Below are 26387 nucleotides of genomic sequence, written 5' to 3' on the forward strand. Positions count from 1 at the left end.
TCTCTATCGAGAATTACACTTACAATGTGCATACATGTACATGTACATAAAAATATTTTAAAATAATAACATGTATTGATATTCATAGAGTTTGCTGAAATAAAAAAAAGATCACTCACAGCTAATGAAATATATAATTAAATTTATACATGAGACATGTCTCTAATTTATAAAATATTATATATCTAATTTATAAAAATATAATACGATTATGTACCAAACGAACTTTTATCGACAAAAAAAATTGTGACTACATGTAATTCAACGTAGCTTCTAAAGCTATGCAGGTGGCGATACTAAATAAAGTTTAGTAAACATCCTAGGAAAAACGTCTGAACAGCCACTCTCAGGCTTCACTATGATAGCGCGGTAGTTTGAAGATAATTATATCGAAGAATTCATAATTTCCGACTGTTGGTAAAATATTTAGATTATATATATCACACGAAAAAGATGATAAAAATTTTAAATCTTTGTAATTTTTTACTTTAACTTCCTTTCTCAAACATAAAAAAATATATATTTAATTTATACTTATAACAAACTATATATAGCTTTATATATACCCATCAAAAAATTTATATTAATATTAGCATTACATAATATTGATTTAGAATGCATTTTTTCAGGAAATTTAACAAGTCTACGTAAAACAGTATCATTCTCGTTGTTCTCGCTGTCATGTTCCGGTATTGTATTCATGATCCATACTGCACACATTGTGATAATGTAGCTGCAAATGATATATTTCCATGGTTGGCGTGCTTTTGACAACGAAAGAGAAGGTACGAATACCAGACGTCCGTTTATATCGATTTTGAACCCTCATTGGCGTCAGATGTTGTAACAACCGAATGACGTCGTTATACAAGAGCGTGAAAAAAATTTTGCTTTCTTATTTTATTACGTTACTACTTTATTATTTTATTAGTTCCATATTTTAATTTCTCAATACATTATTTCTAGCTCGTGCCATCAACAAATAGCAATCTCCACAGCCAGCAAAAACATACAAAAATAATAACATAAAATACATAATTGCATTTTATATTATATATAAATATTTTTCTCAATCTTTAAAGAAAAAGAATATAATTTTTACATAACAATTATCTGCTTTATTATCGCTAATTTAAATATGTAATGCCCAGGAAAAAAGATCCATTTATTTTTCAAAATACAGATTTTTAATTTATATTTGATGTTATGTTTCTTTTATATAGGGATAGATATTAAATAGAAAAAAATGAAAACATATATAAACAAAGTTTATATATAATTTTACATATTTATATATGATTTATATGTAGATTTTTTTCCCGGGATGTTAAATCGAAGAAATTTACTATGCATATGTCTAACAATAAGATGAAAATCACGAACTCTCTCGTTGAATAGTTTGACAATTATAAATAGAAATAATCCATTTGCAAAAGACGACTCGCATAAATCTGTCGGGGATGCTTTCAGAAACATAACGTAAAGCATAATGATACAATTTATTTCAATTTTCTAAGCGGAAATTGAAATAAATTAAAGAAAAGATATTTGCCGCGGAGACCCCGACAAGATGGCTACGGCACTGCCTGTTCGCGCGATACTAGTCGCTCCTACGCTTTGCACCGCGTCAGTACATGCGGGCTCGCCGCGGCGTGCGAATCACTAATTTTTTCGGAGGTATATTTCTTCTTATCCCATCCAACGCACTTTACAATTCCTACTCCTTCTCGTTAATCTCGCGATAGCCGCGTTCCAAATTTTCGATAAGCTATTCGAAAAAATTTAACGCGAATTCTCAGCAACTTGTTTCCAAGATTCAAATCGGCGATCGAAAATCAAGAATCATGCCAGCGGACGCCGAACTCAGCAACCTGCTTAACAGACGGCAAAGAATCAACGACGAACTCGAAGAGGGTAAAGAGGTGAAGAAGCAGTACAAATTCGTAAATGTTTATACCGAGTTCCATGAGTTGTCGCGCCGTGAGATCAAGCAATACGAGCAAACCTTCAACAGGTGAGAGTTTTTTTTTTTTTATTTCTTTAAGCGCGTTGTTGCAAACGAAAAATATCAACGATGATAAGCCGCCGGCTATGGCGATAATAACACATTTAGCAGCTCAAGGTCTAGCTTCATTTTTTTACAATAAAATTTATGAAATTAACAGATTTCTTGACATGAAAGATATTTTCTTAGAAAACAATATATTTTCATTATGTGTGTGTGCGTGTTCGCGTGCATGTGCGTATGTGTGTGTGTATTTATTTTGCATGATTTATATTGTGATATTATATATATATATATATATATATATATATATATATATATATATATATATAATATCACAATATAAATAATGCAAAATACTATAAATAAGAAGAGAGAGAGAGAGAGAGAGAGAGAGAAGGAGAGAAAGAAAATATATGTATATTCTTCTAAAAATATTCTATCATAAATATTTATATACTAATATATATATAAATTTTTCTATGTATATTTTATATACATACTATAAAATATGTAAATAAAAACTTTCTCTTTTGGCTTCTTTTGATTAAAATTAAATTTAAATATTCTTTGATATGACGCGAAAGAGATAGTCGCATTCGCTTAAACGTATATACCTGCGACTGTTAAATACTCATCAGGCTATATATATATATAGTGTTATCAACTTAATAAGCGCACTCTGTCTAGCTGTTTATTTTTACGAGTCAGCCTGGAATATACACGTATGTGTAATCAGATGGAGATAAATAATTCTTTTTCGTGTCACAAGGTTTATCGTTGTCGGGACAAAACGCGCATCGTTAACAGTAAATATTTTAGAATCAATAGACTCGCATGATTGTAAACAAACTTATTCTACGACAATATCGCTGACATAACGATCATTATCAACCTCTTTCAACGATTCGTTTGGTGAGTCATGAGAAGAGAATATCTCTTTAAGAAAAATGTTTTTGTAAATATGATACATAGTACAATTTAAAAGGTAATATGATATTTTATCTTATATTTTTCTATAACATAATGCCTATATCTTTTTGCTCACAATCATTTTTATTCATAATATACTGACATATTACATCTATTTGAATAATATTAATAAAGATAATACATAGATAACAGATAATAAAGGTAGTATGGATAAAAGAAAGTTTATTCTAAATTCTTATACACGAGCAAGCTCGATCGAGCTTGAAAGATTTTACATTCAATTTCCGCTTGTTAATTTGCGCAATTGTGTGTTGAGCAGCACGCGATATTTTCCATTAATAAGCTTTGTGGTCTATGACCCGGGCGCAATTTCTCTTACCCGCCAAATGTCTATATTAAACTCTCTTTGCGGATTCTCGTTTGCAAATAGGAGATCCCTCTAACGTAACGCGAGATTTCCTAGTTAACATCCCGCTGTGCGCTATCATCACCGCTTAATCGTCCAATCACGCGCATCTTTTATGATAACAAATTTTGTTACGGAAAAGTATCATTACAGCAAAATTACACACATATCGCAAACAAAATAATCGATATCAAAAATATAATCTGTATAATCGAATATTAACTATAATTTCCACTTGTAATTTACATCTCGCTTCTAAAAAAATCATCATTTTTCATCGAAGGATGATTTTTAAAAAATAGATATCTCCTTTCACGTTCGTCCTTGCTCTTGCAATACCTGCGAAGGTACCTGAGCACTAAGGTATCCACCCTGTTCTCTGGCCGCGTTGTCAAACCTGCTACCAGGTTGACTCCGAAATACCTACCTACTCCGAGACACAAAGGGCGTAGATACCGGGGAACCGGTGGCGGAGAGGGGGAGACACGGCAGGAGGCCTGCAGGGACCCTGAGGTCGTCTGCCCTCTTCGTTGCCTGCGTTTCTTCTCTCGAAGAAATGCACGTCACGAATCTCTCGACGTTCGCGGTTTCGTAATGACGGACGGAGCCTGCGATTCTCCACGTCTCTGTGATTTTCTCCTTTCTTGGCGCTCCTTCATCGGAAAATTACGTCTCCTCTCTCTTCGTGTTTTCCATCAATAAATCTTTAAGACGTGTTATAATCAGCGCGAGACAGATCACGGACAGTATATCGCTAAATAGATATCGATGAACGTTATTTCTGTTCTTTGTCAAAAGCTCATGAGAAATTTGAAAACAATTAAAAAAAAAAAAACTAAATTAATAAAATAAAATTCATGAACAAAATAAGAAATTGGAATTACGGATATTGTAGCCTAATCATTATTAATCTCTAAAGTATATTATGCATAAAAAATTTAAATAAAAAATTAAGAGAAATTTTAGATTTTCAAAGAATTTAACGGAATCTTGATTAATTGCTTGAAGATCGAGCATTAGATATTAATCGGAGCTTGTGTATATCGAGACGAGAGAAACGCAGATATTTCAGAGAAAATATGTCGCCGTATTTCTACGATTTATCGAAGCCCGAGGTTACAAACGCAACCGGTTTCGCGGCGAAAAGACAAGGACGACTTTTTGGACAAACGCACGACATAAACGAACAACAATCATCGGTCCTTCCGGATGACGTATCGCAGCACGCATGCAAGATACGCACGTGCGCGCTGCGGGCAAGAGAAATTCTCGTGCCGCTATTAAGAGATTTTCTCCTCGCGGGTATTTAAACAGAGAGGAAAAGTCGATTCTCGATCGGGGAGTCGCAATGTGTTTAAGTGTATCAAAGTGACATTGCACTTATGAAATAAAACATTACATAAAATGTAGAAGAGAATTTTAATGCATAACGATATCGATAATAAGCATTTTTTTCTAATATAATTATTACATATTAAATAATTATTACTTATTAAAGCGCACTAAAATTCTCGTTAATGTTCTTGTAATTTTTGTATCGACTAATTTAAAGTTTAATAATTTGCTACTTTATAAGTATGCAGTAAAAGATAGCATTTTTCAATTAGACAAAACAAAAACACGACTATCAACCTTTTCCATTACGGTTTATCGGATCCGCGATACGAACGTGTCCTCTTCTCGTTCTCCTTATAAGAATCGAGAGAAAAACAAAAATAATTATTCTCTTAATCGGTAACTCGATATATTCATCAGCCAGAGCCTGCCTATCGCGAGGCTAAATATACTATATCTCACTGCGGTTTTAATTCGATGACACGCGAGATAATACTCGGATGCGTTCACGTAGGTTGATAGTTGTTATCTATCCAACATTTCCTGTGCAACAGACACAGATCACAGTCGAAAATGTGTCCATTGTCTCCATTGGATTTGCTATTCTCTCGAGAAATTTTCTATGGAGATTCACAGGAAGTTCTTTGGAGGGGCTTCGAAATCGGAACCCCTGGTTGACCCTCCAATCAGGTCGTAGACCGAAAATTCACATATCAATTAACTACTTAAATCCCGTAAGTAATTTAAAGAGCTCGGAAGTTAGCGTGACATCCAACCACAGTTGTCTTTTCCATTGTCTTTGCTATGAATACAATATTGATCAAATTAATTTAGTAAATTTAATTTGCAACAAATGACACAAATCAATTCTTTAAATAATTTTTGTTATATTTCTTATTTTTTTAGAAATTGATATCTATATATTGTATGCATTTTTTAATATCGTGCTTATTATTATTAATTTCGACGTATTATTAATTTCGAATAGTATACGATTTAGATAAGATAGAAAAGTTGCTAAGAGAAAATACATTTATTTATCGAAACATTTCTATCGCAAAGTGCACCGTGACTTGCGCGAGGTCGAAAGTCGAGGTTTCTACAGCTCGATTGAATGCATGCTTAACTTTCCCTGTTACAATGATACCGCAATGAGATGTGATCGATTCACCTTTATATATGTGCACAGTGAGACGACGACCTTAACCCTTTCGCTGCTAAAGTAGAAGAATGCATATATGCATTCGAGATAAGTATTCTCTTGGAATCGATATCTCCGCATACAATGATATAATAAAAATAATGAATACTTTTCGGAAAACAAGAAATATTATTTCAACATATTTAATATTTTTCCAGAATGCTTTCATAAGAAAGACAAAGAGAGATTTTAGTAAGAAATATTATCATATCGATTCGGAGATTATTTGTGTTAAGAAATAATTGAATAGAAATATTTCGAGAAATTTTTAAGAGATTTTTAATTTTAGTCTTCTTCCATCTTTTTCCTTTTTTAAGAACGAAAAAGAAAAAAATATTCCTCTAGACATTTTCGTTGCATTGGCATCGCAAACCGTTATTCCTCGTGGCTGTTCTCGAAGAAATTGCGCGTTCCGAATATATAAACAGCATAAGAATTTATTCTACAACTCAACTCGCCGATGATGGAACGTGAACTCGATATTCCTATCAGCAACACCGCTAGACATTTTAATGTTTCATTGATGGGAAAGGACATAACATTTCACAGACGGCGTTTGTCCTTGCTTTGGAACTGTTTCCACGGCTCACAATGCGCGATGGGATTCCTTCAACTACGCAGAATTCTAATTTATACTGTATATATACTTTTTTTTCTTGCAATTTCACATATTAAGTCAGTCCTATTTCCTTTCTAAAATAATCATTTGTAAAGGATACCAATTAGATATTAAAATGTGGAAACTTTTAGAATAGAAAGAAAATTCGAGATTTCCTTTTATTTAGAAAAAAAAAACTTTGGAAAAGAAACAGTTAACAAAAAAAAATATTTTTAATAAAAATTATCTATTATTTTTAATTTTCTTATAGCAACATTATTTTCATTTCGATATTATTGCAATAAGAATCCCATAAAAAAAAAATGTTTTCCTCAAATCTCTCAGAAAATCTCATACCTCGAGAATTATAAATCTCGGCAATGCGCGAAAAAAGTACCAAACTATCCTCGTCCTTGTCCTCGTTCTCGTCCTTGTCCTCATCCTCGCCCTCGGCGCGTCGCCAATTCATCCGAATGACGTTCTTCCTTGTTCCTCAAAGAACCGAGCTCCATCGTATCGATCTTGGAAAACAAGGATAAATCGGTATCACCGCGCGTCACCTTGACCCGGTTTTCTCCTGGGCTACTCCTGAAAAAGGAATCGCGGAGAAACGAAATGAAAACGAAACTCTTACCGTCGAGCCAGTCTGAAATGGAACGATCGTGATTTCGTGATAACTAGATTAGAAACGCATCAGCGTCGTTACGTCGCGATCTAATTGCATATCTTGCGCTATCACGTTGCAATTAAGAAAAGAACATCGTCAGATAAGATGGAAAAACGATTGCAACGCTTTGTAACCATTTTCCCGAGCAATACAAATTTTTTCAAAAATAAATTTTGTATTCATAAAAAAATCACGAATAACATGTCCGTGTTTCTCTCTTCACCGAATAATAATTAATATTTAAAAAAAAAGTTTTTTTTTTTCTTTTTAAACTATAACTCACTAGATATACGATCACAAGGATCAAAAATAATGTCATGTCTAATTTTGTAAAATTAAAAGAGAACTCTTTTTTAACAATAAATATAACAATTTATATTTATTTATCATAACATTTTCATACAATATATGTAATTTTTAATTATACTTTTATAAAATCAATCAAATCTATGCCACACATTCAATGTGTTAACACTCGCGCCGGTGCCGGCGCCTCGATACAATTCACATTGATTGAAGCATTTTACTCAATCAAAATTGTTTGACGAGAAGCGATTTTAACAAGCCGAGCGCGATGATCCATAGCATCGTGATTGCAATAATCAATCAGATATCAAATCATTCAAACAATATAAAAATAGAAATATTCACAGAGTCGGAAATAAAAATAGGTATATACATTCAATTTTTGTTTAATAACTTAATCATAAAAAAACATTTATAAATCTTATTTTTATAAGAAAACATTCGCAATGAAAGAGAGAGAGAGAGAGAGAGAGAGAGAGAGAGAGAGAATCATTAATTTACTATTATTATAGAATTGATTTGAGACATTGTATAATCAGCAGATAATTTATTTTACATTATCGAAAAGAATTTATTGATTAAAATAGGAAAGTGAACATTGTTGTTTGATAAAAGTTCTGATTTTAATAGAACATACGTATCTATCGCCTTTATCTTTTTACGTCTGTCACTCTTATTGATCACTTTGTTTAACCGTGCTTATAAGTATGTGACCTCCACCTTTGGCATTCTCCCCTCTTCCTCCGTGAAATTTCTCTCAACTTCAAAGAAAGAAGAAAGAAACAGAAAAAAAGAAGAGAGAAATCGTAAATATCACTTGTTGATATTCTGCAAATAAATATTTGCAGAAAAATAGGAAAGACAATTTTGAAAAATAATTTTAATTATATTATTATAACGCATATTTTTTCTGTCTCATCTATCTTGTATTAATAATTGTCACTATATATATTTAATTTTCACTGCTGATTATGAAGAGACAAAAATGTTTTGACCACTGCTTATTTTAATACTTTTCAAACAGATTTTATTGGAAGATATTATTGGCAAATATAGAAATATGTACATTCGGAAGACTAAAAAATGTTTGTTCACGTTTGATTATTAAATAAAACGAGAAATCCAGCAAATATTGATCCTTTCAGTGGAGCGATTCTTCCTGATTGGAAGAATTTACCGTCCAGATATCTTCCGCCTACATCGCTTCAATTTCCGGTGCCTCGCAGTAACGTAATTAACTAATGCGGAAGCAATTTCCTTTAACGTTCTGCTCTTCTGCACTTTAACGATCTTAGATCAAAAATGACAGCGGAATAGCGATTGTTCAATCTCTCGTTTAATAAAGAAGAAAAAGTACACATATATTCAAACAGATAAAATCATGAGAACTACGATGAAATATAACAAACAATCATCGAGCCAAATGCGCATGAAGAAAACTTGAACTTTGATATTTATTTTATACGATAAATTTTGAAGCTTCAACTGCTCTCTTATTTTTCCGTTTGATTATTTTCCGAAGAACTATACTGATTATGATCGAAGCTCGTTAATCACAATCATTTAAAAAATCGACTTATTGTACAAGTGATTTTTAATTCGCGATATAATTACGTCAATGATAATATATCTGTTATATAAGTACTCTCTATAGATTTATGACATCGCGATATATGATAACAGATCACTTCAACGTATACATTGTTATAACATTCTTTTCGCAAATAAAATTACAGTTTTAAAAAAATTATAATATATCGATTTCAAACTAATTAAAATTAGATATTTATAATTATAGAAATAAATCTATTTTTTTCAATTATTCATGTAAAGATCGATTCTTTCAGATTTCGTGATATATCGTACAACAGACTAACGAACACAGAACTCAATTTTATACATTTCGCGAGATCACATCATCGTCATGTTGGAAAACACGCTCCATCCCATGCCTTAGTACTTACCATCCCTTACGCGAAAAGCGATTACACGAGTTTCCGACAAAGTAAAGTTGATAAGTTGATCCTGTCGAGAGATTTCGCGCGATCTGAATATCGCCAATCATTCCCACGTTTTCCCTCCGTTTTCACTCTCGTTAAACGTTCCCCGATAATTAAAAAATACTGATTGATATACAGACATATAGATATATGGATCCTCTATTTACGCTCCATATTGCTCTTTCATCAATGTTTCGCGAAATAGTTATGTTCTTTAAACATTCCACGAAATTCATGTAAGTTAAATTTTTTGCAATTTAATTTATTTAAAAAAAAAAAAAGGGAAATATCCCTATATTTATCGTTGAATAAATATTTAAATAGTAATATAATTAATTAATAATAAAATATACTTCTGTATAAATAAATTCCTGCTTGTAGCTAAAATACTTTAACAATTATTCCTAATAATGCTAAATATAAATATAATGTCGCATATCATGTCACATGTCTATTCATTTGATAATTTCGATTCAGATTTATTTATTTTATCCCACGGTACATTCGACCGAGCGTTTGATGGAGGGCTGATATCCACGAGAATTGTGCATATAAAATTGCGCGGCTCATTGTTTCTAACACAGGCGTGAACGCGTTCCAGTTAACCTTTAGCTCACGTACGCCCACATTTTTCCACGCGCAGCAAGAGAGCGAAATTAATAATGTCAAGTAGTTAGGCAGTTATTTTCGATGATTGCTCGACATCATAAGTGCTATCGGAATAAATCATTTCCGCTTTTTGCATTTACGACGACGGCGATACAACGCTGTAATAAAATTCGAACAACGGTGCTCTCATTGAAACGCAGGATTATTCTGGACTGAAGTTTTTACGACGCGCTGTTTGCTTACAAAGGTCTGCATAAGTCTCAGCTATAGAAAATTCAAAATAAATCGACCAAATTTTACAGTTAATTAAATTTGCTAAATTAAAGTTGCAGAGAATAGAAAATGTAATTTTTTCTACAGATAAATATCTTGCTCAACCTATTTCGAGCGCTTTCTATGAGAGAGACGTTCTAGTTATTAAATGTTCTACCTTGTATATTGCGTTCAACGAGACGCATTGGCTTCGTAATAAATGTGAAGAAAGTCGCGAATGTTAATGACGACCGAGTTAAGACAATCTCGATTATTACTTGGGGAAGAATACAATTGTCACCCAACCGCTGTTCCTTTTCTAACCGAAGAAAATCTATAATCACCTTTCCCAATTAAAATCGTTACTTATAATAAATTAATTTCTTTTTTCAGATGCTTTTTTCATTGCATTTTCTAGATTTTTTATATTAGAAAAAAGGTGACAACAATTTTTATGATACATACGAAAAGACTTATTGTTAGAGTAAAAAATATTCACAAAGGACTGGAATACTTATACAGCGACTGAAATACATTTGAAATATATTTGGAATCTTATAAAATGTTTAAAATTAAATGTATCAATTAGCATTACTTTGCTAAATTTTCCTCCAATTTTTCTCATTATGTCGCTTTTTACAGTCTATGTTAGACACAAGCGTTTAATGTATATCATTATTAAAATTTTAATTTAATAATTTAATCAATTCTAGCAATTACTGTGATTGTACTATTTTCATTTAACTTTAATCAATATTACAGTAGACATTTTCACTGTTTACTTCATGAAATCATTGAGTTGACAACGACGTAACGAATTTCGTTAAGAGACTTGTGCCATTTTCTATCTCATCATAACAGTTACTTGAGTTTCATGAAATAGACGGAGACTATTTCTGGAGCGATTAGATTGGAGCAACCTCTCTACCGAGTTTGTTTGATAATCCCGTCTTGTTTGCCATTAATGACAGTGTCCCAAATTCTTTTCTTCCTCCTATAATCTTTGTACAACGGCATTTAATGACTAGCGATTAAATTGCATGCGGTATCGCGATTAACTACAGGCGACAAACTACAATATGTACGACACGTTTAGCTGGGCGTCTCATTGACCAGCGTCATCGCGATGATTTATTCAAATAATTTATTGACGGGTCAATCGCTTAAAAATGCACTCTACTTTGTGTAGAGAAAGGAGGTCGCTAATAAAATTTACCAGTCAGCAGAATAGATTAGCTTTAACCGCATTAAGTATCTTATCACATTGTTGATGGTCGATTAATAGTCTTATTATCAACAATTTTGACAATTCTATGCCTGAAATTTAAAATTAAAAAATGTTTTGTTAGGATAAAATTGCTTTGAAAATGTGAATAAGGAATAAAATATTCTTTTTGCACTTTAGAAAACTTTACAAAATGATTTTATTTTATTAGTTACTCAACTTTATTAGGAAAAAATTTACTTGCAGGTGTGAAAAAGGTGACATTTATAGAATACTTTAGACGAAAAACAATGTAATAAAATTTTTGATTTTAATCGTCGATGCTTGTTGCAGATTCGACGATGGACACGATGGTTATCTCGATCTCTCCGAATTAAAGCGAATGATGGAAGTTTTGGGTGCACCGCAAACGCATCTCGGACTCAAGGCGATGATCCAGGAGGTCGACGAGGATGGCGACGGTCGTATATCTTTCCGTGAGGTTGGTTTATTTTTATGAATCTCTGAGAATCTCTGAGCTACGATCCCGGATTGATGAACAGTATAAATATATAAGCTATCGAATTAAATAAATCATTTTTCTTGCTTTGAGAAATAGAAAAAATATTTATAAAAAGTTATAATATATTTAGCGTAATATTTATTTATTTAATTATAATAATATTTTTATATTATTTTAACATGAAGAATAAAATTATTATAAACTTTTCATTTTATTCATTATAATTATATTTCAACAAGTCAGATAAGTTGATGGATATTAATAAATATCCATTATTTCTAAAGCAAATCATTAAAAAATTATCTACACAGTTTATTAAAGATACTTCAAATTCATTATTGTTAGATAACAATGTTAAGCAACTACGTTTTATTATTAGAAAGATATGCCGCAGACAGATGGTTTGGAAATGTGCTGCATTGGTTAACACACTTTGCGCTATCGGCTTTGAATATGGTCGTATAAACATAACCCATGGTCTCTATGATTACCCTGATCAACATTATGCTTCTCGCAACTCCGTTTGCGGTCGTTAAAAATATTGAACCGAAATAGACCTCACTGCGTGCAGCTTTACTCTTACGTTAACCATCAAAAAACACATGCGCTACTCATGATATTCCAGAAAGAGTAACAATTAAAAGGAAATACATTCTATTGTTAATAACATTTCCGTGGAAAATTTACTTTCAGAAAATCTTTTTCTTTTTCAAAATCTGTATATTATTTATTACAAAAAATATTGTACGTGGGAAGATAAGATTTTAAATTTTTATTTAATAAATTTAAATTGTTGTCATTTTTGTATCCTACTTTTATTATTTTTTTTTTTTTTTATTATAAAATATTAAATGATATATACTTCTAATCAGATTCGTAGGTTTATTTGTAGCAAATGCGTATATATGATATATTACCCGTATAAATAGTAGACCCCATGCAATGTTTAAGCTCATTCACTTATATATATATATATATATATATATACACTGAGTATTCAACGATCGTGTTTATTCTCCATAGCTGTGCGTTAGAGAGGGCACGTTCTATTTCGGTTGCCTACACGATGGAGTATTTTAACAACTGCCAAACAAGACTGCCTACTATAAAAAAAAAAAAAAATGTGCAAAACTAAAAATTTCCCGTTAGAAGCAGATTTTGCACAATAACCATAATCCCAAAAAATTAACAACACTTATTATGTTGATCACATAAGACAACAGAATTAAATTATATATAAAAACAGTTATACATTTAATTTTAAATATTATTATGATTTTATGTGTTTTATATTTATCAATATTTTTTAACGTTAGATAGAATTAAATATGCTCTATGAAAAAATAAGCAACATATATGTAGTTATAAATATAATTATTGATATCATCATGCGAAGATGAAACGAATTTTTAGTTTCAGTTTTCTAAAAACAATCAAATGTAAACGTGAAACTATCGAGAGAAGATTAATCTTGCAATCGCTAGCCTGGCAACGGATCAATTATGCTGAACCAATGCAACGCGTCCGCGGGATTCCAGAGCGTGTGAAACTGAAACTTTCGCTCTTAACGCAATCCGCGTGCATCTCGTTATAATACGTGTAAAAGCTGCGAAAAAAAAAACCGCGACGTATGCGTATCACGTACCATTCCAAGGAGAGTGTCTCGACTTATAATACGAGATGCACGCACGCAAAGACAATCGGACGTGATACACGGTATTTCGCAAACAAAGCTCGCCGCATGCGAATCGATCCGCATACGCGATGCGTGCACGCGCGATTCACCTCGCTCGTCGACTGTGATTCATTGCGTGATAATCGAGTAGTTTGCCCAGCTTACTCACCTTCCTCTTACTCATCGCGGTATGAATTACCGTAAAACGCTCGCGAAACATATCCCCCTTCTCTTTATCGCGTGTTACATTCATTAAACGTTGCACTTTTATATTTCTTTGATCACATGAAACTTTTTTTTTATTTTGAACAGATTATTTTTCTTCCTTTTATTTTTCACTTTTTATTTCCTACTTAAAGTACTAAAGAATGATAAAGAATATTTTAATTAAATAGAGCTATTTGGTCGTGATTTTACTTTGTTTATTATTCCTATAATCGTGAGACATAAAAAGTTTATATATCTTACCTTATCTATATTATATTTTATATCCAAAATGTATATTTTGAGAATAGTAATAGATTTGAATCGAGATAATTTTATTTTTGAGAGAACGACTCAAAAATTAAATTATTTTTTTTTTTTTAAAAAAAAAAAAGACTAAGACTTTTTAAATCTACTCTTTTAAAATCTTTTACATATCATAACTTTGATTCATGTCTCTATAATGTATGACTCTACATTTATATATAATTTAATTCTGTTGTCTCTACATCTCGTTACAGTTTTTACTGATCTATCGTAAGGCGCGTGCCGGTGAGTTGGAACAGGATTCCGGATTGAGCCAGCTGGCCAGACTCACTGAAGTGGACGTTGATGAAGTTGGTGTTACCGGAGCTAAAAACTTCTTCGAAGCCAAAGTATATTTTCTTATTACATCTTGTCTAAAGTAGAAAAAAATTTCCTATTTTTATTTAAATAATTTTTTTAAATATAAATCTAAGCAAATTTCTAATTTAATAGATTTTATATTTAATAGATGTTTCAGACGTTAAAATTTGCTTTTTTAGATATTTATTGCCTATATACTTTTTTATAATTAATGTGTTTTTATATGAAATATTACTTATTTAATATAAATTATATTTTTTCTTATATTGCAAAAAATTATCATTTACTAATATTGCAATACTATAAAGAGCTTTAAATCTTGTCTCGTTATTGCGGACGCAACAAATGCATTTCCCATTCATGTGATTGTACATGACACATGGGACAGGCCCAGATAGTTACTTCAGCGTGTCGCCCGCGCTGAAAAAAATGCATGCGCGAAAGCGTAACCTGAACGAGTTGTATTTTGCACGTGCTCCGATTAACACTTTTTTTTGCAGATCGAGCAGCTGCGAAAGGCTTCAAAGTTTGAGGATGAGATTCGTATGGAGCAGGAAGAGCGAAAACGAGAAGAGGAGGAAAAAGCGGCGAGGCGAGAGCAATTCCGGCAAAAAGCCGCCCTTTTCGGCAAATAATTAAAGAAAGAAAATTATGAGAGAGCGAAAATAGCCGACTTGTCGTTAGAATGCAAAAACCGATTGCCTTAGATTATTTAGATTTATTTCCGATTGATATCAATGTCGTCAACGAACGGCTATATGTATAAACTATTTAATTGCGCTTTAGAAAGCAACGTGAAATTGCAAAGTTATTGCTATCTATTGTTAGAAGAATTCAAAGCGAGTAATGTAATCTCCGTTGCTATTTAGCACACGAAAAACGATTATACGCCAATAGTCTCTAATTTCGCAAATAAACGAATCATTTCCGCATGTCAAACGATATCGAAATCTCGATTCAGCAAAATTTTTAACGCTTTCTATGTTTAATTTGAAGACTGCGTGTGTGATGTATTTTTGCAATACTGTGCTTTGAATGTGATAAAAGGCTAAAAGTCCATATCTTCGAAGCAAGACGAATAATAATAGCAATGAATTGTTTTGAATCATCACACAATTTTTATTTTTTGTATATTTATTATTTACACTACGGATATTTGACTTTTTAGCATTTACAATACTATATTCAAAATATATTATTAAGAATATTTAATAACGTTAAGAATATTAATGTTTATACAATCGTATATATATATGTCAATTTTGATAGAAATCAAAGTTTTGGAAAACTATTGATATCTATTGTTCTACACACATATCTATCGTATAGACATATTTTAAAAACTGTTAGAGTTATTATTTTATGATAAAGATTTGCAAATCACAGATAATGCGCAAACTACTTTTACTTACTTTTTTAATAGTAGTTTTCATGATAATAATTATAATACTGTTATAAAATAATGAATAATGAATGGTGCTAAGCAAAGTTTGAGAGGAAAAAGATTAATTAATAATTAAAATTATTAAAATTATAATAAAATGTTTAATATACAAATGTTAATGCAAGCAAAAAACAAATTTCAATAAATTTTAAAAGTATTAAAGTAATTGGACTAACTATTTCGTAAATGTTAAAGGATTATCGAATACGAGGTTAAATGTTTTAATTCGCTGAATGAAATGTAGATAAAAACAATATTGACATAAATAAAAATCGATCTTAGATTATTCAAGAAAATGGCCTTAAAGATTTTCCAATTTCCGATAACGTAAGATTTGTCTTGGCGCGTGCTTTAATTTTTATTATGCGCGATGGCCTTTTATTTATTTTCTTTCTTAAATAGATTTTTTTTTATACATCATGTTAAATAACATATATAAAAATATGTATATAAAATATAAAAAAATAGTATAGTTGTATATCTGTCTGCGTGAATGTTGTATACCAAGCCAGAAAAACATGTTTATTTAATTTTAAATTGAGACATTAAAAAAATTACATGTAGATAATTACAAAAATTTAATGAAAAGCAGATTTATTATAATTACGTCAATTTATATTTCACTGAAAAAGATTTTAGTAGGGGCTTCTAATAGGTGCTTTTTAAATCCTTGACTGATTAAAAGATGAGTTATTTAGTTCATCAGAAGAGTACAAAACTATGTTTAAATAATAGAAGTACTAGAAGCTCTTTTAAAAATCCTTCAAAATTCTTATTTCTTTATTTCGATAAACATTTGTAATAATATTGTGCAGATATTTAAATGGATTCGACAGTATATTGTATATGTTTTTATGATACAACGTCATTTTTGACGACATTCATCTGTACATAATAATATTAGGAAGCCTCGAACCTTTATTGTAAGAAGTGTTTTATTGTAAGCTGTAGATTGTAAATAAACTTATTTTATTGTGTCAATTTGTACGGATTTAATTAAACTAATTTCCGATAAGTTAAAAATGCATATTGCAAAAAACTGCATCATGTTATTGCTGGCATAAATAACGACTAAAAAAAATTGAAAATCAAGCTAATTATTAAATAAATGATATACAAATTTATTCATTCCAACTTGCACTTCAGACTTTTCTATTCTCATATAATAAACAAATATTTATTGTCCGAATATTTTTCTTTACACAAGTTTGTATGCAAATATTTCATGTAATGTACCATAAAGAATAAATAAAACTGTTATTGAAATAAATTTAAAGAAAAATTCTACATTTGAATGAAAGAAGAACTTGTTTCGATTTTGCAATTCTTAAAAAAGCTAATCATAGATTAATCGTGAAGAATTAATGCGTAGAATTTCTAAACATGAAAACATAAAACATAGAATATTTATACATTATTCATCGTAGCATATTTTGTATATTTTGCAACTTTTTAATTAAATTTTTTTACTGAGTATCTTACTATTAAAACTAATGATTTTCGGAGATTCTGTAAAATCTCATTATTGCATTAAAGAGTAACGATATAGTTTCATATTAGATCTAAAAAGTCGAAGACATTCAATCGCGTGTTAATTTTCCAAACGCAGATATACAAAAATACGAGCAAACATATAGACCAATTGATGACGTACCTGAAGAGTGGAGGGAGAGAGAACGGGAAACAGATTCTCGAACAAAAGACTTTACAAGTATGAAAATTATATATAATACGTTCGTCTCATATTATGTATATTAGTATGTGTGTATATACATGTACTACACAGAGAGAACGTAAAGTTTCTCGTTATATACGTCGTTATAACGTATTACTTACATTTTTCGTTATATAACGACGTTGAGAGAAAATTGAGAGCGGCTTGCCATACAGTGGCGCCTCTATATTCATTTGACAGTTGCTTAGAATTACATAGCCAATCTACTTTTCGATGCTACCGATAATAAAATCTCCGTTTGGTGTGTGTCCGCGCTAATATCATCCGTATAATTACGAATCAGGAATACAACAAAATTTTATGAATTTATTAATATGTTTTATTAGCTGCACATAATGGTTTTTTTTTTATTCTATTTTAGACTACGGATACAGTGATATAAAAATTATTATTGAAGTATTTTCACATGTATGCGCGCATACCCAATAAAATAAATTTTCTTAATAATAGAAATATGCGTTAATTATAAGTTGTTTCATCAATTTAGTTATTTTTATATTTTTCAAATTATAATTACGTCACAAAAGTGACATAGCCGCCATCTGTGAATCTACCAACATGACCTAACACGATACACATTTTCATATAGAAGTTTCTCCTGCATGCTCAAGGCTCTTTCTGCTGTACATATTGTACGTGTTGGTGTATGTGTGTGTTGTGTATTGTGTGAATGTATGTGTGCGAGTTCATTGGTTAATATCGTGTCGCTAGTCGCTACTTGCCACTTGCCACGCGTTTCTGTTGCTGTGTGGCATTTCGCGTTTCATTAACATTTTTAGATTAAACATATAAACGTTGACAACGAAACAGGAAACGTAATTTTTTAAATCGTTGTAATATTCTTATAACCTAAAATTTTTGAAAGTATGTCTGTGCAAATGTGAACATCAGGACACAGGAATCGTGCGACTGGTAGATATTGAAATATTTTTATACAAGTTGCTCATAATATTTTATTACTGATACATTATTTATGAAGTATTTCTTTCATATCTGTTATGTCTTTTTTTTAACCTCTTATATTATTTGCCATAATCGCATTTACTACAATAAGAAATTTGTTCGTGCAATCCAAAACATTAAACGAAAAATAATCTTTAAAGAGACTTATCTAAAATGTCATTGGTGAATTGGAGTGACTTGGGAAATTTGACAATATGTATTTATTATCTTACATAATAAGTCACAATCCTTATATACATACTTAAAAAAAATCAGACTATATTTGTAAAAATTATATTTGTGACGCGAATATGTGCAATATATTTGAGATTAGACAAAAATCATATCTCGATTTAAATATAGCAAACACAGGATATTTGTGAATATTATTTGTTCTAATAATTCGCAGTTAATCTATATTTTAAACTTGTCTTTACAATCTATTACTATGTTAATCTTATTTTGTTAATTTTTTTATCTTTTTTTGCATGTGGTACAAGATATTGTACAATATTTATTTCTCATTAGAAAATTGTTTTTTTCTTACGTCAAACATAGATTCATAAATAAATCTACAGCAGAGATATAACTTTTCGTGGAGATTTATATTTACCAAAAATAATAACAATTATAAGAGAGATATTTATGAATTTTAATTTTATATTTTACATTTATATTTACAATTTATTTATTTATATTTATATTATTATTAAGAATTTATATCAAGATTATAAATTCAAATATGAATTTATAATTACATATTTTCAATAATTTAATTATGTAATTATGTAATTTGAATTGTTATGTAACTTGTATTATTTTCTCGTGTAAAGCAACAAATATATTTGTAGAGTTGTGGTCACAATTACTCTGAATCATGTCGCAATACGAAGACGTCATTCTAGAGGCCAAAGAAAAAGAAGAATGTATGTCAGCAGAATTAGGAGGAATACGACATCGTATTCCATGGAGCGAACGAGTATTATTAAATAGTGAAATACCTGGTTTCCATGAAGTTAAAGAATTATTAGATGATGATGATGCAAGTTGTTTGGCAGAAGAGGAAGATGGAGTCGGATGTCCTTTGCCTTCAACTCCGGAAGATGATCATCTCCTGGATTGTGAGGTATATTTATTATTGACTTGGAACAATATAAATGCAATTAACTGTTGAATAAACATTTATTATATAAATTATAGATGACCGAAGTTCTGAAAGCAGGTGTATTGAGCGATGAAATTGATCTAGGTGCATTAGCCCATAATGCAGCAGAGCAGGCGGAAGAATTTGTTCGAAAGGTAACAATAAACATTAATAATAATAATACCGTTGTAATAAGAATATGTACTAAACAGTTACAGAAAGTTAGCTATAATAATTGGAATTAAACTAGAAATTGTAATCAGTATTCTTTAAAGCTTAAACTTTTATTTATAGGTATGGGAGGCATCATGGAAACAATGCCATTTTCGGAACTTGCCGAGATGGTTGCAAGATAACGATTTTTTACATGCTGGCCATAGACCGCCACTACCCTCGTTTTATGCATGTTTTAAAAGTATTTTTCGAATTCATACAGAAACTGGCAACATCTGGACACATTTGTTGGGTATATTTTTTTATCAATGCAATCAAATAACATTGAATGTATATTGATGTGCACTTTCTGGAAAGAAACATATATGTAGCATATTCTTTTAAGCATATTCCATATATAACTTTTGGTTATAAATTATACTCATAATATATTTTATTTTTTACAGGCTGTGTTGCCTTTATTGGTATAGCTATATTTTTTCTAACACAACCTCCTATAGAAATTCAATTGGAAGAAAAATTGGTATTTGGTACCTTTTTTGCTGGTGCTATAATGTGCCTAGGAATGTCATTTGCCTTTCACACAGTTCATTGCCACAGTGAATGTGTTGGAAAGCTATTTTCAAAGTTAGATTATTGTGGCATAGCAATGCTTATTATGGGTAGTTTTGTACCATGGCTTTATTATGGATTTTATTGCGACTATCAACCTAAACTAATTTACTTATCTGTGGTGGTTGTCCTTGGTATAACTAGCATTGTAGTATCATTGTGGGAGCGGTTTGGTGAACCAAGCTATCGTCCACTCAGAGCTGGAGTTTTTATGGGATTTGGACTTAGCGGGGTAAGTTTATTAATTTATTTCATAGGATATAGCTTTTTTGCATTTTAGAATATATATCTTAAGTAAATCTATTAATCATTATATCTAGGTAATACCAGCAGTACATTATGCTATCGCCGAAGGTTGGTTCAAGGCGATTAGCCAAGCATCTCTTGGCTGGTTAATACTGATGGGATGTTTGTATATACTAGGTGCATTGTTTTATGCTTTAAGGGTACCTGAACGTTTTTTCCCAGGGAAATTTGATATTTGGGTAAGCTCTATTAGAAAAATCAATTTCAAAATATCAATTTTTACAGACAGTTTGATTAAATTGACAATATATTCTATATATTTTATTTCAAATTTAGTTTCAGAGTCATCAAATCTTCCATGTATTAGTAATTGCAGCTGCTTTTGTACATTATCATGGTATTACAGAAATGGCAATGCATAGAATGACAATAGGCGACTGTACAAATCCGTCGCAGGTATATGCTTTTTAAATCTGCGGGCACATACTTCATCTTGTTGATAACTTTCATGTCATTAATATATATAAAGACTACAAAGAATTTCCTAAATCTTATGCCAGTCGATCTGTGCTGTTGAAAAATATGGTAAATATATAAATAGAATGAATATATCTAATTCCAATTTTGTGTTTGTTGAATATGTTTTAAATTGCTTGTTTTTATTTAATTATAGTTTTTATTAGTTTTAAGAATATAGAAATTACCTTTCGAAGATATGTATATGACTGTAAATTATTGAAAATTGTATTATTGAAAAATTGTTTGAAATTAATATTTAATATAATGGGGTTATGTGTACATATATATATATAAATATATATTTATTTTCCAGTTATGTAATTAACCAAAAATTAATGACTACAAAACTTTACATATAAAAGAAATTTCAATACGAATGGAATCTTATTGAAATTTCAATGAAATCATATTGAAATATGGTACTTGAACTGAAATTCTCGACTTTCCTTGGAAATGACAAAAGTTTACATATCATTTTAAAAGATACAAATATAATCTATCAAATTCGAATAGTATAAATGGAATTCTAAAGAAAGTATATAAACTTAAATAAGCATATGTATTACTTATTCTTAAATTTTTTTTTCGAGATATATGAATTATATGTAAATATTTATATATTTTTTTTTCCTTATAAGCTTGCCCTGTTTCTCCATTGTAGTCGTATTATAATATCGAAAGCAAAAAATTTTGAAAAATTTTTTTGTACATATGTTGAAATATATTAATTTTCTTAAATATCAATGCGCGCATACACATTTGATAGTATAGGACGTGAAAAAATAAATTTCTTTCGACGTATATAATGCAAAAACAAAATTATTTTACATAATTTTCTGTTAATGATATCAATGCAATATATTGCAGTGAGGAAACAGGAGTTCATTCATTTATCTATGGATTCTATAGTTTCTAAGTAATATAAATAATTATTAATCTTTTTTTTATGATTATTTAACACAGTTGAAAGACATTAGAATTATCAAATTTTTCTGGATTGTAAAAATATCTATGTGTTAATTATATTCTCTTTGTTGGATATATAGCTTTTTGATAGGAAGAGAGATTAATATGTAAAATTTCTATATTTATTTTTAATATAATATGAGACAAAGTATAGACAATAAGTAAAACATGAAAACACACGGATGTGACTAAGATTTAGGAAGCAATCGTTGCTATGAACTTATAGCTTAAGTATATACTATAAAATCTATAATATATTTTGAACAAAATTATTGTTAAAACAATGAAATTTTTTTTATTACTATATTATTATGAAAAAGACATTTAATGTACAATTTAATGTACAAATTTTCCAATGCATAATTCATTTTTAAATTGTATACTATATTTAAAATTCTTAATATACAGAATTCTTTCTAACTATATATCAGTTGTGCTTAGAAAATCCTAGAAGAAAACAAAATACAATGCTTCATTTTTTAATTAAATGTAGTTGATCTAAGCCTGACCTTGATCTCTACAAATGATTTATAATTTGCAATAAAATTGAAGACAGAATTCTATTTATAATTTTATTCTAATGTAACTGTATCTTAATATGTATTTGTATACCTATGTGTATAGTTCACTCTTCAAATATTCTCTCTATTATAATATATAAAATTATAAATGAAATTCTGTACAAATATAATTATAAATTATACAGCATCAAAAACGAATTTTATATGTCAATAATCAACTATTTATATTAAAGCATCATTCAATTATATATACTATTTCTAATTTTATTGATTTGTTTGTAATGAACATGATCAATGATCTCTATTGTGTATCAAACTGCTAAATACGTTTTAATTAATTATTTTATCAAGGTCTGCTCGATACCAGTTTTTTTTACAAGGAAACCAGGTAAGTATATAGATTTATCTAAAATTATTTGTCATAATATACATATTATAATAATAGAAAATTTGTTATTTGCAAATATAAATAAATAGAAAATGTGTTATTGAAGACATATAGAACTCGAAAACGAAAATCAAGATAAAAGATTTATTATATCATTTGTGTTTTAAAAAGATTATATATCAATTTTTTTGTAAAAGATAATGAATTATTGTCTCTCTCTCTCTCTCTCTACATTACAATCTCGCAAATCTCTCCGTCATTGATCAGTTTTTTAAATGCTCTAAAAAAGTTTCTTTTCTTAAGTTTTCTTTAGTTTCTTTGTTCACTATTTCTACCACCACTTGTCATACTCATATCTCACCATTGCCATGCGATAAGTACATGAGAGAAAGAGAGAAAGTGAATAAAAGATAGCGCGCTAACAATATGATAAGTTTCATTCTGTGCACATTGCACATGTGCTATTGGAACATAAGAAAAATCTTAGAATGTATATGAGGAAATGTGTATATGTGTTGATCTTGAGATAACTACTGATAACTGTCAAATGAAGGAAATCGACTGTGCGTCAGATTATCACATTTTTAATAAATTTAAATTGCAAAATTATTTTATCATATATATCGTAGCCTAATTATTTCATTAGATACTGTAAAATTATGAATCTGATTTGATATATCAATTTAAAAATATCAGGGGATCTCTCAATTGTATTAACGCATTGGAAAAAATTTCCATCATATTATTTAACCTCAATTATCTGACATCTGACATGGTGCTACACATCCAACAACTAAAAATCGACAACATTTGAAAATATTATCTAAATAAAAGTGTAGTGCACTTAAAAATAAAAGAATAATGTCAAACATAAGCTTTTACCGTATAATTGAGTTATTATCAACTGTCATTGTATATCTATGCCTCAGCATAAGTAAAACTTTAGACACAAATTATGTGCCAATATATTTATATTTATATACTTTATATGATTCAATTATTTGACATTTCATTTTCATTCTATGTGAAATTGTTTATCTTGTAATAATACATAGGAAACAACAATTCGACGGGATACCTAATACACTATTAGTTCTACATAATTATTTATCTACATCTTTTGACTGTGAGAAATAAATATATATATAATTTTTTCAAAAATATTATATATAAATTTTATCAATATGAGCTTGGAAAGAGGACTAGCATCCAAATACATATACATTACATTTGTAATTGCAGCTTACTGGTGAGTCATAAAATAATATTAAATTTCTTGCATATTCTCTATCTCACAACTTTATCAATTATATTAAATATCCTTATATTTTGGAATTTTTTTATATATTTTTTATATATTTAATGCAGAGAATATGATAAGCATAATATTGTTATAGATCTTGTTATAATTTTCTAAAAATATATAATTATGTATATTTTTAAATAACTTTCAGGATAGTATCCATTTTGACTGTATTTGTAAATAAGGCACTTTTATCCAGTAAAGCTGTAAACTTGGATGCTCCTCTGTTTGTAACTTGGTTTCAATGCATAGTGAGTGTAACTATCTGCATTACTTTACGCAAACTGTCACAATGGTTCCCAAGATACATTGAAATTGCAGATGGTAGCCCATTTAGAAAAGACATTTTGAAAAAGGTATACAATTTCTATTAACAATATTGTATAATTATTATTTTTCAGTGAATAAATATAATGATAAGTAATTAAAAATAAATTATTCAATTTTTAAAATTGTTTATTGCTATTTTTAATTTATGGTCAGCTATGTAAATTGTTCGGATACATAATATTGTAAATTAGGAGAAAAATATTTATTATTAATATTTAATAAATTTATTAAAACTTTGAAAAAATTAAAATGTTTGAAAGAATAATCTTAAATTTTGAAACTTTTTCAAGTTCTTATATTTTTATGAAAAAATATATAATGTGGTTATATATATATATGAACAACAAACTTTTGTAGGTACTGCCATTATCACTCCTGTTTACTGGAATGATAGCAACTAATAACTTGTGTTTAAAATATGTTGGTGTTGCTTTTTATTATGTAGGCCGTTCACTAACAACTGTATTTAATGTGGTGTTTACCTATATCTTACTTGGTGAGAAATTTGCAGAAATTAGTTTTTAAACTTTAATTAAAAATGATTGGAAAAATTAATTGGCAAAAATTACAGGGCAAACAACATCTTTCAAATGCATAATATGCTGTGCAGTAATTATCGCTGGGTTTTGGTTGGGTGTAGATCAGGAGCATGTAGCAGGTTCTCTATCCGTTTCTGGAACATTTTTCGGCGTGCTTGGATCATTACTGTTATCTTTATATTCTATCCGTATGAAACAGACACTGCCAGTTGTAAATGACGACATTTGGTTACTTTCTTATTATAACAATATGTATAGTATTATTATCTTTATTCCTTTAATGATAATTAATGGTGAACAGACGATTGTATATAATTATGAGAAGCTTGGACATCCTCTTTTTTGGGGTGCTATGACGATCGGTGGTATATTTGGTTTTGCCATCGGATATTTTACTGCGCTTCAAATAAAGGTTACATCTCCTTTAACACATAACGTTAGTGGTACTGCAAAAGCATGCGCTCAAACAGTCTTAGCAACTTATTGGTTCAAAGAAGAAAAATCATTTCTTTGGTGGATAAGTAATATCATTGTGCTTACCGCCAGTGCATTTTATGCAAAGATTAGGCAATTAGATTTAAGTAAAGAGTACAAAATTGAGACACAACAACTTAAGGTGTAACAATGATAATGAGATATAATTTATTTATTATATATATAAATATCATTTTTTACAATTATATGTACAAATACTTTCTTAAAAACACAGTTAAAAAAATGCAAAGAGAAAATAGAGAGCAATGTGACATGAAAAATTGTTCTTTGTATATGTGTATGTATATTGTAAACTGATGCACAAGTTTATTCAGTTTTGCAATAGTTACGTATGAATATATGTATGTATGTATATATGCATATTATGTGTACACGTATACATGCATCCATGTATGTAAAATAGTATTATAATACAGAATATCGAATGTGAAAATCGAAATATTAACTATTTAATATTTAATCTGTGCCTTTCTTCCACTTCAAC

At 29.7% G+C, this 26387-nt stretch overlaps 3 protein-coding genes across 5 annotated transcripts; all 3 read left to right on the forward strand.

Annotated features, from left to right (window-relative positions):
* Positions 1–1634: 1634 nt before the first annotated feature.
* On the forward strand, positions 1635–16970 carry LOC126857304 (EF-hand domain-containing protein D2 homolog). The gene is made up of 4 exons (XM_050606599.1): positions 1635–2014; positions 11871–12018; positions 14440–14574; positions 15046–16970. The coding sequence occupies exons 1-4, from the start codon at positions 1845–1847 to the stop codon at positions 15178–15180; spliced, it is 588 nt and encodes a 195-aa protein (XP_050462556.1). The 5' UTR covers positions 1635–1844; the 3' UTR covers positions 15181–16970.
* Positions 16971–18373: 1403 nt separating this feature from the next.
* Positions 18374–21971, forward strand: LOC126857504 (adiponectin receptor protein). 2 transcript variants are annotated; one of them, XR_007688520.1, is made up of 8 exons: positions 18374–18636; positions 19518–19792; positions 19867–19965; positions 20105–20276; positions 20431–20828; positions 20917–21081; positions 21179–21427; positions 21675–21971. XR_007688520.1 is itself a non-coding variant. In XM_050606971.1 (7 exons), exons 2-7 carry the CDS (start codon positions 19544–19546, stop codon positions 21311–21313), a joined length of 1218 nt encoding a protein of 405 aa, XP_050462928.1. In that variant the 5' UTR covers positions 18374–18636; positions 19518–19543; the 3' UTR covers positions 21314–21657. The 2 variants fall into 2 exon arrangements, 1 of the variants encoding a protein (XP_050462928.1); XM_050606971.1 differs by lacking the exon at positions 21675–21971 and having other exon boundaries at positions 21179–21657.
* A 1488-nt stretch (positions 21972–23459) lies between these two features.
* LOC126857490 (GDP-fucose transporter 1) lies at positions 23460–26163 on the forward strand. Of its 2 annotated transcripts, XM_050606953.1 has the most exons (5): positions 23460–23799; positions 24292–24485; positions 24691–24895; positions 25227–25365; positions 25441–26163. In XM_050606953.1, exons 2-5 carry the CDS (start codon positions 24421–24423, stop codon positions 26028–26030), a joined length of 999 nt encoding a protein of 332 aa, XP_050462910.1. In that variant the 5' UTR covers positions 23460–23799; positions 24292–24420; the 3' UTR covers positions 26031–26163. The 2 variants fall into 2 exon arrangements, with proteins under 2 accessions (XP_050462910.1, XP_050462908.1); XM_050606951.1 differs by having other exon boundaries at positions 23460–24485.
* The last annotated feature ends 224 nt before the right edge of the window (positions 26164–26387 follow it).

The sequence above is a fragment of the Cataglyphis hispanica genome, chromosome 21, assembly GCF_021464435.1.
Source record: "Cataglyphis hispanica isolate Lineage 1 chromosome 21, ULB_Chis1_1.0, whole genome shotgun sequence".
Lineage (NCBI taxonomy): Eukaryota > Metazoa > Arthropoda > Insecta > Hymenoptera > Formicidae > Cataglyphis > Cataglyphis hispanica.

Excerpts from the sequence above, each read along its gene's own strand:
- LOC126857490 (XM_050606951.1), top strand. The coding sequence starts at position 24,421 with ATGAGCTTGGAAAGAGGACTAGCATCCAAATACATATACATTACATTT. Across the intron at positions 24,486-24,690 it reads TTTGTAATTGCAGCTTACTG|GATAGTATCCATTTTGACTG; the intron begins GTGAGTCATAAA and ends AATAACTTTCAG. Across the intron at positions 25,366-25,440 it reads GTTTACCTATATCTTACTTG|GGCAAACAACATCTTTCAAA; the intron begins GTGAGAAATTTG and ends CAAAAATTACAG.
- LOC126857504 (XM_050606971.1), top strand. The coding sequence starts at position 19,544 with ATGTCGCAATACGAAGACGTCATTCTAGAGGCCAAAGAAAAAGAAGAA. Across the intron at positions 19,966-20,104 it reads CGGAAGAATTTGTTCGAAAG|GTATGGGAGGCATCATGGAA; the intron begins GTAACAATAAAC and ends TTTTATTTATAG. Across the intron at positions 20,277-20,430 it reads CATCTGGACACATTTGTTGG|GCTGTGTTGCCTTTATTGGT; the intron begins GTATATTTTTTT and ends TATTTTTTACAG.
- LOC126857304 (XM_050606599.1), top strand. The coding sequence starts at position 1,845 with ATGCCAGCGGACGCCGAACTCAGCAACCTGCTTAACAGACGGCAAAGA. Across the intron at positions 12,019-14,439 it reads GTCGTATATCTTTCCGTGAG|TTTTTACTGATCTATCGTAA; the intron begins GTTGGTTTATTT and ends ATCTCGTTACAG. Across the intron at positions 14,575-15,045 it reads AAAACTTCTTCGAAGCCAAA|ATCGAGCAGCTGCGAAAGGC; the intron begins GTATATTTTCTT and ends TTTTTTTTGCAG.